This window comes from Nipponia nippon, unplaced genomic scaffold (genome assembly GCF_047370975.1).
Source record: "Nipponia nippon isolate SJK-2023a ecotype South Korea unplaced genomic scaffold, ASM4737097v1 scaffold_3, whole genome shotgun sequence".
Taxonomy (NCBI): domain Eukaryota; kingdom Metazoa; phylum Chordata; class Aves; order Pelecaniformes; family Threskiornithidae; genus Nipponia; species Nipponia nippon.
The window spans coordinates 57880557-57894806 of NW_028262347.1; the positions used below are offsets into that span (position 1 = coordinate 57880557).

A 14250-nucleotide genomic window follows, 5' to 3' on the forward strand; every position below is an offset into this window, starting at 1 on the left:
TAGCAGCGAGCTAGCTTTATCGAGGCTGGAGTGAGTCCTGTTGACAGGCGAAGGGAACAACTTGGCCCCTATGGGGGCAGGGGTTTCAGGACAGGTAAATTACCATGTCCCAAACGATTATCCACTCAGTGGGAATGGCACCAGACGCATGTGTGTTTCCCTTTTAAAGAGAGAAAACCCCCTTACGTAAAGGAATCAAAGGTAAGGCAGAAGGACAAGCCACAGCCCCTGGGTGCCACTAACGAGGGTGTTGGCACACGTGGTAAGGCAGGCGTGACCCCCTCACCCCCGCGGCAGCGGTGGATTTCTAGACCCAGAGAGGACAACCTTCCCCGGCATGCTTAAACCGCTCCTAATCTGCTTTAGGACTGGATCTTTTATAAACACCCCTGGCCAGAGCCCTTTCTTCCGGTTTCCTGAACCGCTTCACCTCAGAGGCCCTGGGGGAACCTGTGACCGCAGCGAGGGATCAAAAACTAAGCAGGGGGCTACAGGGAAGGCAGCTCACGGGACCATCAAAATAGGTGTTTCATTCCAGACCAGAGGACCTATAAAGCCATTTAAACCCACAGAGGGAGCAGGGACACGAAGGAAAAGGTTTCATCCTAGATGCTCCCAAGCAAAGAGCAGTACAGGATGAGCAAAATAAAGCTGCTGAAGAATGTCAGTTTAAGAAGAGACATAAGAACTGGAAATTGGAGGGAAGAAGGTAAACGCCATGGGGCTGCGCCCTGTCCCACCGTGGCTAACGCCATCGTTGTTAGCTCCGACTGTCAGCCAGTCACAGCAGGGACTTTCTGCTCTGCTCAACCGAGTTGCTCCACAGCTCTTTCCCCAGCAACCCCGCCTCCCGCCTCCCAGGCCGGGTTCTCCATATTCACCAATACCCGCTCCGCGAAGCAGCTCACAACTTCCCAGAGGTTCAAGGTCCACGGTGTGAAAACAACCGCCCTTGTCAGCACCAGGCAGGTCACTCGAACAAGGTCCCCTCTGTTTCCTTGTCACCAGTCAACATTTCCCACTAAGCCTCCCGCTCTTAAATCGGTTCACAAAAGCACATAAAAGCCCTTAGGGTACGAGATCTTGCTGCAGACAGTGCTCTAAGATACCCAGCCCTCTTCCTTCCCCTCCACCAGTCAGGTGGCAAAAAACCTGGCTACGCTGCCTTCCACTTTGCGTGGTCGGCTTTCAGGCAGGCTCCGCTGAAGCATTTTCTCTGTTCCTCTTAACTGCTCCGTATTTTGGCACAACAAACAGCTCTGAAAGAGGATCAGGGACTTAAGCATCAGCTCAAGCTTGTGATGCAACAGCTGAGGCGTGTGGAGAAGCTGGCCCTGGAGGGGTGCAAGGATGCCACCGGGCAGGACTGAGGCAACCGGTGGCTTCACAAGGCTGGTGTTCCCCTGGGAAGCCAAGGCACAGAGAAGCTGGTATTACGTGGAGGACTGGCCTTGCTACAGCATTTATCAGCCTCCTCCTCTGGAAACTTGTGCTGCAGTGACCACCGCAGCTTGGCATAGAGGTTATCCACCAGTATGAGCAAGAAAAAAAATGGCCAGCACATGACACCCATCTTCCCATCGTTATATTTTAAGATTAAAACCAATGGAGGATGAGCAAACAAATCTCTAAAGAAAACCCATGAAGGACAGGAAATGAAATGTCACATTTTTCTTTATTAGAGACAACAGTCAGTATATCAGAGTCCGTGTAAATTTTGCGGAGCAGCTTGACCATGGTTGGCTTTCTTCCAGGCACCCAGAGAGATGATGAAGCTTCAAAACCAAATCAAAGAGAAAAAACAAAACAAACCAAACAACTCGATCATAAATTAATGCCCTTAAATAACTTCTCTCACTACCAGTAGAATGTAAAGACAGAGAAGTCGAAACCCTTGCCTCCGAGAAGCGCACCGCTCCTGGCAGTTGCGCTGCCTGCTAAATGAGAAAGTGCCATCTGCATCTGGGATCAGCCCACAAGGGTGGAGGGAGAAAAGGAAGGAGGAAAGAAGCAGCCTCACTTACCTTGGTTTTCCTTTCCCTCCTTCCCTTGTGCTGGGCAATGGGGTGTTAGCTACCGCTTCCAGCTGGCCCGGAGGCAGCACAAAATGGTTGCACAGAGAGGAGAGCAGGGGGTGGCAGGGGTGGTACGCTATGCACCCATGGCACTCAAAACCTCAAAAACATGGCCTACAGGCCATGTCTTCCTCTCTCCACAAGGCTTCCTGTCTCTCTAGTTTAAGGATGGGATATCTCCTTTGCGGTTCTAAGGTGGCTCCTCCTGGCACCTGTACAAGGAAAGAGTGTGCAGGACTGGCTGCACATCCTGAAGAAGCATGTTTGGTTATTGTCCATCGCAAGGAGCTGTAAGAGAGAAGGATGGAAAGGAAATCCATGCAGCTTTGCTGTTATTCCCGGGAACCGGTCTGCCTCAGACCAGCATGTTCACCTCAGCATCTCTGCAGAGTAGGAGGGCTCCTTCCTGAGCCAGGTCCCTCCTTCCCGCAGGGAAGGGCAGAGCCACATCCTGCAGGATACTAGCCTTGGGGTGTAGTTATGTAGTGTGCAGACAGCGCCAGCTGTGCAGGAGCTCGGGGACTACGAAGAGGATGGTAGCCAGGGGAAGAGACATCCAAATCTTTGCAGCAGCTCAGCATGCCAGGCAACTACTTCCACCAGCCCCTGCTTTGAGAGCTTCCCCCAGCCCCGTGGGTGGGGGGGTGATCAGATCAGATGTACCACCACCAGCTCTAGGCATCGGTTCAGACTTGCTCCTATTAAAAACGGTGGCACAGAGAGCTGGGAGTGGTGCGAGTTATCATCCTACAAAAATCGGTCCTGCAGCCCATGGGGACAGATGGAAGAGACACAGGAAGCTTAAAAGAGGCCAGAGAATGGGAAGCTTGAAGACAGTGAGCAGTGGGGTGAAGAAAACAATGCTGGTGCTAACACTTTCCCACAGCACAAGGGGAGGGGCTGTTCTTGCCATTCACAATCATCTCCAGATGTTTAACTGGCTTCCATGAGCCAGAGGGGAGTGGTGCATCCCACACACTCAGCAGCGTCCTGTCTACACAGAGTCACGTGGCGGTGCGGTAGGGGATTTTCCTCCCCACACCTCAGTACCCAAGTTGGGCAGCGGAAGTCTCTGGAGGAAAGAGGAATACCCAGGCAAACAAGCAAGGGAAGAGAGAGGAAAGCAGAGGCTGGTACCAATCCAACCAGCCACTCCCACCCAAAGCAGAGGAGGAATCCCGGGCTGGACATACACAGAAAGTCACAGAGGATGAATCACCACGTGAAATACATGTTTTTGTAACAGTCTGCAAAGTCTTTCCTCTGCCCGTGCCGGCACACTCAAGCATCATCAATGAGCTTTTCTCCATTTGCGTCCTCCTTCCCGCTACCCTCTCTCTCGCTTCCTCCTTCTTCTTCTTCTGCCCCGTCCGTGTACGTGTCCTTCTGCCCATAGTTGAGAGTAGTGCGGGCAAGGTCCACCTCAATGGGAAAGACATCGGCATCTCGGAGCACGGCATAGCAGTCGTCGTAGTACTTGGACATTGTGGAGACAAAACGCTGGAGCTGGAACACGATGTCTTGCACTGTAGTGGAGAAAAGTTGGGAACAAATCAGGCAAAAACCCCCTTCGCAAGCAGAGTGTGAAGGCTGTGATCAAGCCTCCCTTGCCAGTATTAGTTACGGTCTCCTACGCATTAATCCCTTTTGGCTCTGAGGGTGGATGTCTCGGGCACAGCCACAGAAGGGTTCTTCAGCAAAGACTTCTGAGCTGAGACAAAGGAGGCAGATGAAGGCCAAAGCCATGCCTGCCTGACCCCTTCAGGTGCTGGACACAGCAGTGGTACTCACCATGTTTCTGGTCCAGGAGCTCTATTTTCTCTAGCACGTCCTTCCTCATCTTGGCAAAGCGCGTGCGAGCCTCCTGCCGGCAACGTAGGATAAGGCGGTATTCATAGTTCCCCGTGCTGACCCGGTAGAGGGGTTCACCCAGAGCCTGCCAAAAACACGGCAACATTTTAGAGACTCCCACAACAGTGCTTGTGCACAGAGTTTGCCTACTGATGCGGACTCCCAACGACCTTGGGTTATTACAGCCCTCTCAAGCTCACTGGAACTGCAGTCAGGAAGCATGAAACATTAGGAACGCTGAGCCACGTCAACAAACTGGCAGTCAATGGGGCTATTTTGAAGGCCAAATACATGCCAACCACAGTAAAGAAAAGCATCACTGCTAAGCAAAGACAGAATGACAGGCACCTTTCAACCCAGCATGGAGAAGCGGAATGGCTTCTTATCTGAACTATTAAGACAGGCACTGTGAACAAAAAGTCTAGGGTCTGAGGGATATATTAATTTATATCAATCACACAAAAAGTTCTGCCCTCCTCTGCAAGCTTCACCGGATATGGATTGTGTGACATATTACACATCTACACAGGGAACCCTGTGGTATCTACAACAATCCAGACACAATGCTGGAAACCAGCAGGAAGGGATCTATACGTTGTCCCACAAAAGTTTTGAGAGAAAGGGGTTAGACCTGTCAGCAAAACAGCATTCTTCTCTTGCACCTGTAAATAACATACATAAAAATCTGTGTTATGGCCTATGGCTTGGTAACGCACATTGCATGCGCCAAAACCCAAAGATGTTACTCTGCTGGGCAAGACCAGGATGCCACCTTTTTTTTTTTAAGTCTTTTTTTTAAGTCTTCTGATTTTAAATTACCTATTTTTAGGAAAAACTCTATTGTTAAGAGCAATCCTTTAATCAATTTTCCTCAACTACAATGCAGCTCTCACAAGCATTTTGCTAGAGAAGCTAAACCTCCATTTCTCAGAAACAAATCCAGAATTAATGGTAAGCTGTACACTACACACAAATGGAATCTGTGAAGATAACACCTTAATCCTCCTTACACAAGCTAATATTACTTAAACACTGAGACAGGCAACCACCGAGCAAACAAGCTGCAGAGGAGATGTCTGGTCCCTCTACTATTCCACAGCACCAGTGATTCATGACAGTTATTGGCAGTGTTTCCTAGGTAGCATTTAAGGATCTCCAATTTCTAATATGTTAAGAACAAATGTGTGTAATTCTTAGGATGTATTCACTACTTTGGGCGCACCCAGGCACAGGAGCGCTTTTGCAGTGTGCGCAGGGAAGCTGTGGAAAGAGAGTATGCAGTTATCATCCCCACAGTACTGGTACTCACAATGCAGCTGTACTCTTCGTCATCCATCTCTTTGACTTTCAGGCAGTAAGACTTCATAGGATTGAAGAAAAAAAAAAAAAAGGCAAAAAACAAAACAAGAAGGCAATATTACGAACTAGAAGCAATTTCATTATCACCCATAGTCATAGGGTTGTACCTTTTCAAGCCTTCTTTCAATGCTGCAGCTAGAGACACTGGGGAAAGCACAGTGGGATCAGAGTATATTAAACATTCCAGGCAGAAAGAAAATTTCTTTAGAGAAAGATGGGGAGAGAAAACAGTGGGGGAGAAAGAAGGTGCTTATTATTTTTATTACAGGAGCAAATACTTTAGATAAGTATAACCTAAGTAAGAGAAAAATCCTATGTTCACCGACTGTTTGGGAAAACACAGTACCAGAGAAGTATGAGGAGGCAATAAATAAAGCGGGGGCGAAAAAAGGTGAATTGTGGGAAGGATTGATGTGGGAAGAGATGCTGCCATATTCACTTGCCTTAGGGCTGCAGCTCCAAATACTTCTCTAAGCTGGTAAAAGGAAATAGATTCCTACAGCTACAGAACAGATACACTTTAACAACCCTACCCTATTTTTTGGGGTGTGGAAAACAAAGGGTGAGTGGAATGGAGAAGGAGGAAAAAAAGCGTGGTCTAAATGAAAACAAACATGATTTGACAGTGGTTTAATCTCGCTAAAGAAAGACTATCCAAAACTACCTGAAAAATATGGACTCTGAGGCTGTTGAGGGGAGTTCAAGAGCATAAGTTGCACAGGAACTCTTTACAAATAAATGAGGAAATTAATTTGGTCATGTAGAAAATAAGTCGTCTGGGTTCTGGGAGATCTCTCTTACCAGTGAGAACTATTGGGTCAAAAGCAGGTGTCTGAACCTGAGTAATCCAGCAATAAACAAAGAATTGGAAAAAATAATGCATTCTTGCAAGAATTGTGGACCTGTGATTGTACAGGCTATACGTGATCCTCAGGATATGATTCTAGGAAACTTAATTTTAACCAGCACGGGGCGGGGGGGGGGAAAGAGTGGCTCACCAAATATTCAAACTTGACATCCAGATATTTTTTGATAGTCAGCCTTGTGTCAGGAATGGCTTTATTCAGATACGTATTCAAGTCAGTAAGCATCTGCAAAGGAAACATCCTGTTGCTGAACGTAAGACCAAAAAGCATGATGACAATTCATCAAGTGCAACCTTCTAACCAGCACATGTCATGAGACTGCCTCGAGTTAACTCTTTTTAACTACAGCGTATCTGAAAGAAAACATTTGATCTTGACTCAGAATTGCCATGGTTAGAGCATCCACTACAGTCACTGGCAAGTGGTTCCAGCGTTAGAAATTCATACCTCACCTCTAGTCTGAATCCATCTTCTTCCAAATAATCTTGTTTCATTTTCAACTAGTCCTGGAAACTGTTCTCCCTGACTCAGAGGCCCACTACCCAACATTGTCCATCCAACGTGGCACTTAAAGCGGTGCTCAAATCAACATTTAATACTCTCTTTGCTAAACTAGGTGGACAGGTCCCCTGGAGACTTTCACTCAAATATATTGATTGAAATCCTTAAATTGTTCCTGGACTGCTTATCTAAACTCTTTCAAATCTAGTGACATCTTTTAATTATGGGTACCAATATCAGGGAAAGGGCTCTAGGGACTACACTGATCAAACTACCCCCTCATCCCCAAAAGAAAAGGAGAAGAATATACTCGTGTGCAAAAGTCAAAGGGACAAGATTGATATATTCACTATGTTACCTCTTAGGTTCTGCATGAAGAGAGTTCCCTGAAGGAAAGCGGACAAAGACAGTTCTTCCCACAGTGAATGATCTTTAAGATCACACCTTCAAAGACAGGCTTCTGTCTTTCTAGATTCCCCTCTTCTCCATACCCTTTACTCCTATCGTTAAATTCTTTACCGGTTTAATTGTTTTCAGAAGGTGAATCCCAAACTTCTCAATGTTGCGATGGGCATCAGCAAATTTCACGAAGGCTTCACTGGCAGCTGGTTGCGGCTCCCGTACACCAATGACAGAGAAAACATCTCCAAATGCTGGATGAGGGTAATAAATACAAACAGATGAAAGAAGAGGATGACCCTGGATAAGAATCTTGCCTCTGATATTACAACTCCTTCCCATAACCTTGCAATTAGCTGGGGAATGATGCTACATATTCCCTAAAGGCCAGAGGTAGGCAGGGCATTTCTTCAATGTGTCACGTGAAAGACACGGCCTGTGTTAGCACCATGACCGCTAATGCCAGGAGAGCAGCCCTTCCCAGCTCATTTCTGCAACACTGAGTTTTCTTGGAGTGAGGGAATCATGCATCTAATTACTGACTAAAACCCCTGAAACTGGAGGTCAAAGATTTCTGCTCCCTTCACTCAAGATTCTTTACCTCTGTGTGTCTGGGATAGCTCAAAGAAAGCCCTGAGAAGACTCTTGGTGTGCTCTGTCAAGCCTGTGATGGAAGCCAGAAAAAACATTTAAGTCACTTCACTGAAATGTCATGGACGCATCCTTCTCTCCCATCTGGTGTCTGACGGAAGACACAGTTTACCTTTGTATAACTCTGCAGTCCTCTCCAGCTCCTCTAACCTCTTCACTAGTCCATCTAAATGGAAACAAGAATCAGAATACAGAATTACAACAGTCAAATCCAGGACACGGTTAAGACTTGACCAACTGGAAAACCACCAGTTTCATATTTTTGGTTCGAATTTCTCTCACCTCTAAAGCCTGTCCCCTGGTCCAACACGGGAACCTTTTAGAATAACTGCCAACTAGTTTTACAGTGTGGCATCATCACCTATCAGCATTCACTAAGTGGATCCCCACTTTAAATTAATTTGACCTTAGTTAACATTTTAAATGGCCCCAGTGACAGGATATATCACTCAGGAAGGGCAGAGGCGATCACAACAGTGAGGTATAGTAGAAAGAAAGAATTATGAAGGAATCATGTGGAACGTGCAAGTAACTACAAAAAGTTGGTAAGCACAAAAGGGAAGTGTTCCCTTAAGAAAATGTCCTCCTGGACAATACTTACCATTGCAAAGTATGGCTCGGCTTAACCCCAGGGCATCCGCTGTCCCTGAGCTCATGTTCTCTACCAGTCGATGCTTTACTTTCTTCAATACTAAAGGCCAAAAGAGAGTTGCAAACCAGGATCAGGGTCATTTCTAAGGGCATGAAAAGCACACTGGCACGCTTCACCTCTTTCTCAGGCATTGAATAAACTGGCTGGTCTGAACTTAACTCACTATCGAGGTAGTGAGCAGAAAAAGAATACCACAGAAACTAGATGTTCGGTCCAGCCGTGCATAGCACTTCTTCTGTCTTCTGTCTGTTCTGCTCTCACATCCTATATACTTCAATCAATAGAGCTCCAGCACTTCTTTTGGAAGACTATTCCAAAAATAGCTACCTGTCATGGTATTTGGAACTAAACTTTGCTTATGCTACTTGCTGTATTACTTCAACTGAAGCCAGGAGATGAGGCTGAAAGGAAGACAAATAGGATTTAATGCTCAAAGTTATCCCTTTGCTTACTTTTACCTTTTGGATCTTTGTTAAACCCTTTTGTCACCCCTTGATGGAATTAATTTCTGTCTTTGGTGGTCATACCCTGCAAATCACTGGAGACAATTATGCCCTCTTTGGAATCAGATGACTCCAGCTGCATTTATTTAGAGGCAAACTTGCAGGGGTGCCAAGTGCCTGCAGCTCCCAAGAACTCAGCTGGAGCCACAGTGTTCAGCACATCTGGAAAATACCATATTCTCACTGCTCATTCTGACTCATTCTGGTTCTTTTTCCCCAGAAATCCATCTTAGTCCTCCCTGTTTTCCCGAACCCCTGTCAATTCATTAGCACCTTAATCACCATGAAAAGAAATGAAAGCAAAAAGAATGGATAGATTTTTTAGGAAAGTGAGAAAGGTAGACCATATAATAGAGACAGCTGTGTAGGCTTAGTTCAAAACACACACTTTGATTTAGAAATAAAGCCTCCCCTCTCTCCTATAAAATTTATGGTTGTACAAACTCAGTGTAGATAGGTATTTCATCACTGTTCTCCAAGCTGAGAAACTGCAACCACTGTTTTTTGATAGATGCATTTCCGTGTACAGCTGAAACTCTCAATAGATCAGCATAACTTACACATATTAAAAATAAATTAAATTATTATCTAGTTGAGTTTCATCATCCATGCTAAAGACAGCACAGAAAAACAAGCCTCCCACAACAACAGCCAAGCCTCAATTTGACTTTCAAGACTATTTCACGAACTCAGGGAAGGGTTTTTTTAAACCTGTAATTCTCTTTGACAGTATCCATCTGAAAATGACTGAGTTAAGAGGAAGAATGGAACCAGAACTTTACTTTGGTTTTAGCTGGGACCAATCTTTCACACCTCCGTGTCACTTTCACACTCTAGGGAGAAAGAAACCAGTCTTACCAATATCCAAAGACTTGCCCTGCTTTGGGTCAGCCTGCAGCTTGTTGTAGTGAATCGTCACTTCTCCCTGCAGAAAGAGCAAATCCAAAACTACTGTGCTGGAAGCAAGTAGCGGTGGCTTCCTTTACCAATGGTCAATAAACTGTAAACCACGACCCAGAAGCTCCAGTGGCCTCCTCCTACCTCTCACCTTTACCATCTGTATCATCTTGGCCACCTCCACCTTGGTCTTCCCTTTGACGGACTTCCCATTCACTCCCGTGATTTCATCACCAGCTGCCACGGTGCCGTCTAAGGCTGCTGGAGTGTTATCAAATACCTAGCGGAGAGGAGAAAGAGCACAGGCAGTCTGGAATCAAGAGGAAGAGAAAGGTGAGCGCAGGGCTGAAGAACAAAAAAGGGACAATTACATTCCTCCTATTTAACTCAGTTGTATTTCGTTCATGGTGAAGTCACAGTTTTTCCCCTTTCCTAACTAAGAGGTGGGCTGATCATCTTGTTCTCTCAGGAAGTTCTTGCCTCCAGGACGTACCTCCTCAAGCGTAGGATTTCTTGATGTTGAGAATGTCACGCCATTCCCCTGTGAATTCTGACATGTTCTCCAAGGAGAAGGATAATTTCGGAAGTCTTAATTTAATTCTTCCGCACCTATTAGGTACTAGGGTAAGGAAATCTTATTCACAGGAAAGTGAGGTATGTCTCCCACTTTGAGAAAAGCAAATAGCATAGGACTCTCCAAGCTTTCCACCTCTCAGTCCAACACTGTTTTACAAAGACTGTTTATTCTTCCTCCCCGAGTGCCCACCTGGACAATGTAGAGACAGGGGCAGTACTGTGCTCCTCCCCCAATGCTGATCCCAATCAGGTTCTGAGAGTCCTTCTTCAGGGTCACTGTCCCAGGTACAGTGGGGATCCCCCTAGGATGAGAAAGTGGCAATGAAGAACTGAGCACGGTAGGCAGAGCTGCATGTGTATGAAACAGCTCTGGTATCTCAGTCGATACAAACTGGAAACGTAACGGGCACCGCACATTTGAATTCATCACATTATCTCCGCCACAGAGTCTATCAGCACAGACCAGCAGAAAGACCTTCTCGGCTATCTTTTTTCAGACTGCCTGCACGGATTAGAGGTGCGAGAGACGCCCTCATCCACCACTAGGCACTGAGGAAACATTATCATGTTTTAGAGAGTGTTTCATCTGCTCTCAGTGCTGGAGCGAGAGGAAAACTTGCACAGCATAAATGAGATGCAAGACAAGTGCTCCATGTTAAAGTAATTGCTAATCTCATAAAAACTTTCACTTGCTCAGGAAATGCCAGTGTTCTCCTCCTTACAGACCTAAGGAGTCCGGAGTTTCTCTCCATTTCTTCTTGCCTCTTATTATCTTTCCTCCATTATAAATATTTTTTTCTTCTGGCTAAGGTCACTAATTTACAGAAGATTTGTCAGCACTGCTTTGCAATCAGAAATGCAGGGTAGTCACTGCAGAGCAACAGAAAGCGTTCTCCTTTGCTCACCAGCACAGCGATGCCTCATCCCCAGTGCCCAGAGGGAGCAAGAAATCAGGACTGAACAGCAAGCCTGACCCTTCAGCACACAGCGTCGGGAGCAGGTAAATTTATCCACTCCCATTAGGTCTTTGCTGCAAAGACTATTTCTGTTGTTAGTAAAAAAAACAGGAAAAGACAAGCGAAATACTCACAGCTTATCTTCCTCAATATCATAGTCCAAATCTGCAAACATTGTTTTGGTTAAGCGGAGCCTTTTTGTCTGAGACTGCTTATTCCAAACTCCCTGGGAGGAAAGAATAGAATAAACCCCAATAAACCAGTGATCTCAATAGAAAACTGCAGAGAATCAACCTGTCACCCTTGTCGATCCCCTTTTTTTTTTTTTGAACGTCATATCGTGGTCTCTGTTCTTATATCGAAGACGAAAAATAGGTCAAGCATCTCTGATTCCCTGCTCTGAATGAGACAAGAGAAAGTCCTCGAGTCTGAATGCTGCATGTTCCCAAACCCACACACGTGCAGCGTTTCCAAAGCCCAGAGCAAGACGTGGTCCTTTCTGGAAGCTGCTTCTTCACACGCTCTACCTGCACCGCGGCTGCTAGAGATATTTACAGTTTTACCCGCTGCATCTGTTAAAACTTATCTCCATTTTGTTCCTGACTTCATCACAGGTTATGTCACTTTCTGACGTTCATCTCCCACCTCGGGAGGCTCCGCGAAGCTTCTCGCGACTCGTTTTCACAAAAAGCCTCGTTATTCCCCCACGCGCAAGTGCCCCCTCTTTCATTTTCGATTTAATTTCGGACAGTAATTAGCAGCCGCGTTTTGGTTTCGCTCATCCTTGGGCAGCACCGAAGCCGCGGTGTCGCTGCCCCACGCCGCGGCGGGGGCGGCGGCGGCCTCCCGAGGCCGTTACCGCCCCATCCAACCCCACCGGCCGCCAACGGGGCGAGGCCTTCGCCGACAGCTCGCCACGCCGCTGCGTCCCGAGGCCTCAGCCCCGGCCCCGCAGACCCGGGGGGGGGCACCGGGCGCTGCCCCGGCCGTTTTGGGGGGGGGGTTCGCCCTGACGGGGCCCGGGGAGGAGCACGACCCCAGCCCCTCCCTCACCGAAACCGTCGCCGGGGCAACCGCGGGGGGGGGGGCGGCCCGGGAGGGGGGGGTTGTCCCGTGGCTCACCGGAAGTGGCCGCCTGGCGCGCGGCCCCCGCCGCCACCCACCGCCGTCAGCCCGCCGACACGTCACCGCCGGGGCCAGCCCGGAAGCAGCCGAGAGCCCGGCGGGGCCCCGCCCCCTCCGCTCGCGCCGCGTTGCCATGGGGACGGAGCCCCGCGGGGGCGGGGTCAGCTCGCTCCTGCCGCCATCTTGAGAGCGGCGCGGCCGCGGCGGAGGCGTTGGCGGCGTGGGCCCGGCCGCAGCCCCGCGGTCGGGCTCGCCTCGGCCCGAGGGGAAGGGGCCGCCCTCCCTCCCTCCGCCCTGCCAGCCCTCTCCGATGCGGCCGGTTCAGGGAGCTGGGCCGGCGGAGAGCTGCTCTTGGGAGAAACGGTCCTCCGGGTGTGTCGTGTGTCCCCCCACCGCCCCGAGGCCTTCGGGCCCCTCCGGCCACCGCGGCGCGCAGAGAGGGAGGGCTGGGCGGTATGGTGCAGCGAGGCCTGTGGCCTCCAGCCCAGATTTTGGGCTATGTCCAGCTCCGCGTAAGGTTTCTGAGGTGCCCCGGTCACGGCGGGGCACCCGGAGGCAGAGCCTTTGGGCTCAATAAGTCGCAGAGGGGGAGCTGCAGTGGTGGCAGCAGCTGAGGAAGAGGGTGGGAGCCGCTGAGCTGAACACAGTTAAGGGTTTCACGGCTGCCAGCGTGAAACAGCCGCGCCATGGCTTGTCCTACTGCTGTTACTAGTGGATCGTGGTGAGCTATCAGCTGTTCAGTCACCAGGAGGGGCGGCCAAAGTGCACCCACGTCAAGTAAAAGACACTCTCCTGCACTTGCCACTTGCACAAAATACAGAGCTGTTACCTATGGAAGGTGATGTACCCTGTACAAATACGCCCAGCGCTGGCCTCCCACAGAAGGGAGCATTTCAGAAAGACATTTGTGAATGTGAACGCGTCCCGGACTGATGATTCAGATGACAGCAGGGACACAAAGAGCTTTGCAACTCGTTGGCACAATCGCCCCTACTGCTGGCAGGCCAGCGGCGACCTGTGGAAGCAGTCATTTGGAAGCCAGTCAGCACAGCTGTATGCAAAACCAGCGCGCTGCCATGTGTACGGCAGGATTGCCAAGCTTCTGCGCGTTCTGCTCCTCTGCGATGTGTGTGGGGGGGTAGTGGTTAGGTGTTCAAATGAATTTTCTGCCTCCATCAAGACAGCACCATCACTGGGAGGATGCTTTGATTACCCAGAAGAATGCGGCTGCCTGTTGTGTTATGTGTCATCTCTTCCAGCTGCTGCTGGCTTCTGAGCAATTACCAGGCTGCCAAACCTGACTTATTGACGCAGATCAAAAAAAAAAAAAAAATTGCGCTCTTTGAACTGAAAACTCCTCCGTGACCAGGAACAAGGGCTGGCCGATGACAATGACCTCTCTTGCCAGCTGAGAGGGTGGTTAGTGTTTGCAGTCTGCAGCCCCATGAACCTCTCAACTGCATACATCAAAACACCAACTGAAGCCACCCACAATGTTGGAGTACAAGGGCAAGAGCATGTTGTGAGTAATCACTTTGAAGTCCTGGGTCTAAGAGGTGATTTATTTATGAAGGGAAGCTGAATGAGAAATGCAGCCCTTCAGGTAGGAGCTCTCTGAAGAGAAGAGACTGACATCCTGACCCTGGACGCTGACAGGAGTTTTACATCAGTGAAGCGCTAGAATTGATGAGCCAGGCCCTGATCTCTGCACGTGAGGAGCTCGCTGGGACTCAGCAGTACAATGGCACAATGACTGCGGCTGAGGATGATACAGAGAAGACAGAGCCAGTCTCTTCCCAAGGCTTTTGCATAGCAAAAGGCAAGAGGCAAGGGTCGCAA

At 48.6% G+C, this 14250-nt stretch overlaps 1 protein-coding gene across 2 annotated transcripts; it reads right to left on the reverse strand.

Annotated features, from left to right (window-relative positions):
* Nucleotides 1–1656: 1656 nt before the first annotated feature.
* PICK1 (protein interacting with PRKCA 1) lies at nucleotides 1657–12504 on the reverse strand. 2 transcript variants are annotated; one of them, XM_087766695.1, is made up of 13 exons: nucleotides 12409–12504; nucleotides 11421–11512; nucleotides 10521–10632; nucleotides 9906–10034; nucleotides 9716–9782; nucleotides 8304–8393; nucleotides 7815–7868; nucleotides 7653–7715; nucleotides 7172–7305; nucleotides 6284–6376; nucleotides 5236–5286; nucleotides 3867–4011; nucleotides 1657–3601 (listed from the first exon to the last, which is right to left on the reverse strand). In XM_087766695.1, the coding sequence occupies exons 2-13, from the start codon at nucleotides 11459–11461 to the stop codon at nucleotides 3357–3359; spliced, it is 1224 nt and encodes a 407-aa protein (XP_087622821.1). In that variant the 5' UTR covers nucleotides 11462–11512; nucleotides 12409–12504; the 3' UTR covers nucleotides 1657–3356. The 2 variants fall into 2 exon arrangements, with proteins under 2 accessions (XP_087622821.1, XP_087622822.1); XM_087766696.1 differs by lacking the exon at nucleotides 12409–12504 and adding an exon at nucleotides 11932–12283.
* Between the last annotated feature and the right edge of the window lie 1746 nt (nucleotides 12505–14250).